Below are 4,588 nucleotides of genomic sequence, written 5' to 3'. Positions count from 1 at the left end.
AGCGAGGTTCAATGCAAACTTATTTGTCTAGTTTTATGATAATGGAGCCGGGGGGGGGGGGGGGGGGGGGCGAAACCCACTGTGTTCACGCATGTACTTTGCAAGACAAAGCAAAGTTCAGAATTGTAATGTATATATTTTAGATGAGTGGCCGACTCTGATGTATATATATGGTAAATGTATAGTAAGTGTATGCGTGGAGACAGTGTGTCCGCTCCCCCTGCGGGGGAGCTCCACTATCAAAAAATTAGACACATAGGTTTGAGTTGAACCTCGCTTTCTGTGGACAGTTGTAAATCCATATGAAACCTCGCTTTGCGTAAAATTGGGGATGCACGGAAAGGAATGAAATCCAACCCCCGCCTACGTATTCGATTTAGTACATAGTAAATAAATAAAGTTGCTAAGAATAGATTTTATAAAACGTACATGGTGTCAAAAAAATAACATTTTATTTAATAAACTTTTTTGTTAATAACTTTTTAATAAACAATGTGCGATGGCTAAAAGCTCTTGCATGTTACTCAGAACAGTGACCTTGACAATATATGTAAGGTCATTGACTTTTGAAGATGGTGACCTTATGTGAATATTTACCTTTTATTTCTGTCTCGTTTTTTTCTATTAAAAAAAATCGAAAATAGTAGGCATCCTCACGCCGATTCTTTCTGAATGGAAAGCATCGCGCGAGACATTACGAGTAATTTATTAATTAAGGAGTTTTAAACTGCCGGGCCCCGCTAAATTAGTCTATACACAATACGATGTGAAGCCACAATAGTATTAATTACTGTTGATTATCTAGCGACATGTTAACCTTAGATATATAAACCGCGGTAGTATAGATATTAATCAATGATATTCGCATATACGAGGTATAGTTGCCAACAATTATGCGTCTAATTTTATTCACATTTATTTTAAAAAGTGTTAGAAAGAGAGGTATGACAAGAAATAATATCAGAAAAATATTTAATAAATAACAAAATTAATACAAATACAATACAAATAAGCAAAAAGCGCTAATAAGAGTCGGGTGCAGTAATTTAATAGACCGTTATATAAAAAAGAAAAAACCAGAGCGAAGATGAGAGAAGATTCAGTTTCCAATTAAAGAATCTGATAAAAGATGCCATTCAAGAATCTCTGTATATAGAAACCTATACTACTTTGAATTTTGAAGAAGCAAGTGTTATTCCAGATACAGTTTCAATTTAAAAAAATGACGATGATGATTACATTCAGGATATTACGAATTCTAATTAAAATTCATCTATCGAATATACAGAAGAATGCGATGAAAAATATAAACAAAGAGTTATTGAATTTTGGAAACCAGGAAAAAATATAAATTGAGGTTTGCAACAGTCAAAGCCAGATTTGAACGTATTACTTCAAAGCGCCAATTATATAAATGGGAAAAAGAAATTTCAAAAGGCGGAAATACGCGCGAAAAACTAATAAAAATTTCAGAATATGTATTAATTCAATTTGAAGACGCTCTACAAAAATCCTTACCAATTTATAATTTGGATATTCGTAAATGGGGTTTGAATACTAGAAATCAATTGCAATTATCGGCAGATTTTTTTAAAGCATCTGAAAAATAGATTCATAATTTCAAACAGAAACACCGCATTGTTTCTAGAAAAATAAATAAATTTATAACGCAGAAAACCATAACAGATATAAATAAACTAAAGATAGAGGCTAATAACTTTGTTGAAAAGATAAAAACAGAAATTTCACTAGTTGGAGTAGATAATGTTTTTAACTCTGATCAATCGGATTTCAATTTATAAATGTACACATCCGGATCCCCACGATTGATCTGATAAAGTACATCCTGTGTGCATCTCACAGCAAAAAATTGGAACATTAACCCAATCTATGAACTCTATGACTCATAGCTATACAATTCAACCCATCATATCAGCAAGTGGTTCTCTTTTGTCACCTATTAAACCTTTTGTCGCTATTAATTATTTTACAAGAAAAAAATGGAAAATTTGGACCTCGAGTAGAATCAAATTTTTTTAAGTTTGATAATGTTCTTGTATTAGCTCCAAATTCAGGTATCGCACATCCGCTTTCACCATTCATTACTTGTCAGATCATATCCTTAACAACATATATCAAGACCAAAGTCATCATCATATTTATTTCGCAAGCAACAAATTCGGAACTTGCATATTTCGAGAGCAACAAATTCAGACAATACGTCAGTATCAAATTTAAGCGAGCAACAAATTTTTTTCTGATAGTTTACTCTTGTAAGGTTGCACGCTGTGCGGCTTTCCGGCATTATTTATACTTATTTTGCAAGCAACAAATTCGGAACTTGCATATTTCGAGAGCAACAAATTCAGACAATACGTCAGTATCAAATTTAAGCGAGCAACAAATTTTTTTCTGATAGTTTACTCTTGTAAGGTTGCACGCTGTGCGGCTTTCCGGCATTATTTATACTTATTTTGCAAGCAACAAATTCGGAACTTGCATATTTCGAGAGCAACAAATTCAGACAATACGTCAGTATCAAATTTAAGCGAGCAACAAATTTTTTTCTGATAGTTTACTCTTGTAAGGTTGCACGCTGTGCGGCTTTCCGGCATTATTTATACTTATTTTGCAAGCAACAAATTCGGAACTTGCATATTTCGAGAGCAACAAATTCAGACAATACGTCAGTATCAAATTTAAGCGAGCAACAAATTTTTTTCTGATAGTTTACTCTTGTAAGGTTGCACGCTGTGCGGCTTTCCGGCATTATTAATACTTATTTTGCAAGCAACAAATTAGGAACTTATAAGACGTGTCGCATTGTATACTAGGAAGATAACCTCTGAACTTGGCTGTAAATCAGTCGCAGTTTTGACTCTGGGGCCATATTTTTGAAAAATATCGCATACGATATTTGTCATTGCGCAACTAAAACGTATCGGAAAATAACTGCGCTATGATAAATATCGTATGCGATATTTTTCAAGAATATGGCCTCTGGTATACACTCAGTTATACTCAGTTATTGCCTATTTAATATGCAGGGGTAAAGTAGAGGGGTGAAATAGTATATAAAGAATATACAATCACACAGCAAGAACAGTATACGTTTGATGTTCTGGTGTGTACGACTTTATTCAAACTTCACATGAATTCTGATAAATAATTTGACAATTTATAAAAAAATATAAAATTAAAGAAAATAAAGTTAAAGGAGACGAAAAATAGGCAAAAGAAAAAAGAGAAAGATAGAAGATAGAGAAGGGAGAAAGGAAGGAGAAAGGAGAAAGAAAGACGAATAGTGAAAGGTATGTATATAATTTTTTTCGGAATTCCGGTGATTTTATCAGAGTTCTGGGTAGCACCTCACGAGTTCTACCAATAATTCTTAATGCTCGAAGCGCTAAGATTGATATACAAAAAGTTCTCGCGATTTTTCATGTGTTGAATAAAAAAAAAAATTTTTTTTTTAAGTTCTGGCAGTTCTATTGAGAGTTCTGGGTAGCACCTCAAGAGTTCTAAAAGAAATCCTAATAGCAAAATTAATTATTTTTAGTAGTTATAATGTTATCGCTGATTTAGACATTTCATCTGGTGAAGTTAGCACCCCCAAGATTCAAAAATGGTTTTTTTAGCTTAATTCGCCAGAACTATTTTTAAAATTAGTAAGGAACTCTAGAACTTTTCGGGGTGCATTCAGAACTCTAAAAAAAATTTAGTTTTTTAAAAGATGGGGTGCCAACTTCACAGAGGTAACTTTACCAGATAGGCTGGGAACGAAAAGGATTAAAATTAAACTTAGCGCGAGACACTACCATATCTCATGATATCAAAAAAGATGAAATAAAGTAATACAATTTAATATTTTTTTTCTTTATATCTTTTTTATTTTCATTATCTTTCCTTTTATGATATATCAAGGGTCCTTTGTGATACTGAGAATTTACAAAGCTATTAGTTAAGATACCGGAGAACCATAAGCTCGACTATAACATACTTTTGACGATTGAAGAAAGGTAAAATAGGCTGAATATATGTGTCTGATAGAAGTCTGTGTCTCTAACTGATTGGAAAATTGTATATACGAGATATTATTCTCTTTGAAATCTTACAATTTTTCTGGAGAGAGAAGTATCGCTGCGAATCGGAAACATGACAAATACATATGAGAATAATCCGTTTTATTATTCTCTGAGCGGCGACAGGCAGGAAGATGAGGTTAGTGTTTTTATTGGATTTTTCTTTTTTTAAATCTTTAATTTGTTTGCGATGAGTAAACAAATTTTGGTGACTTATAATTAATCAAAGACTAAAAAATTACATGATTTTTCGTAGAAACTGTTGGAACCAATCAGATACTATCTTCAAGTTCCTGGAAGGCAGATAACTGTGAAATTAGCCCATGCTTTTAATTACTGGCTAAAAATATCGCCCGACAGAATACAAGCAATCAACGAAATAGTAACCATGCTCTGCAACTCATGCATTATGTAAGTTTGCATTTTGCTCTATTAGTATGTGATCTTGTATATATTTTGTATATTTTCCAATTGCACACTTCTAATTCTCGTAATATATATATATA

The 4,588-nt window shown here is 32.7% G+C and overlaps 2 protein-coding genes across 4 annotated transcripts in view; one reads left to right on the top strand and one right to left on the bottom strand.

Moving 5' to 3' along the window:
• LOC115237000 (caskin-1) overlaps positions 1-4,588 on the bottom strand; it is a 31,458-nt gene that overhangs the window by 21,238 nt on the left and 5,632 nt on the right. The window lies entirely within an intron of this gene.
• Positions 3,087-4,588, top strand: part of LOC115237004 (geranylgeranyl pyrophosphate synthase-like) — a 5,857-nt gene continuing 4,355 nt past the window's right edge. Inside the window, exons 1-3 of one of the 3 annotated variants that reach the window (XM_029809752.1) lie at positions 3,087-3,311; positions 4,051-4,221; positions 4,339-4,493. In XM_029809752.1, coding sequence (XP_029665612.1) covers positions 4,156-4,221; positions 4,339-4,493 — 221 coding nt within the window. In that variant the 5' untranslated portion in view covers positions 3,087-3,311; positions 4,051-4,155. Of the gene's footprint in view, positions 3,312-3,864; positions 4,222-4,338; positions 4,494-4,588 lie in introns of those variants that run through there. The other 2 variants (XM_029809750.1, XM_029809751.1) reach the window with 2 other exon arrangements.

The sequence above is a fragment of the Formica exsecta genome, unplaced genomic scaffold, assembly GCF_003651465.1.
Source record: "Formica exsecta isolate Colony F162 unplaced genomic scaffold, ASM365146v1 scaffold265, whole genome shotgun sequence".
Taxonomy (NCBI): domain Eukaryota; kingdom Metazoa; phylum Arthropoda; class Insecta; order Hymenoptera; family Formicidae; genus Formica; species Formica exsecta.
This window is presented reverse-complemented; position numbering and strand designations above follow the sequence as displayed.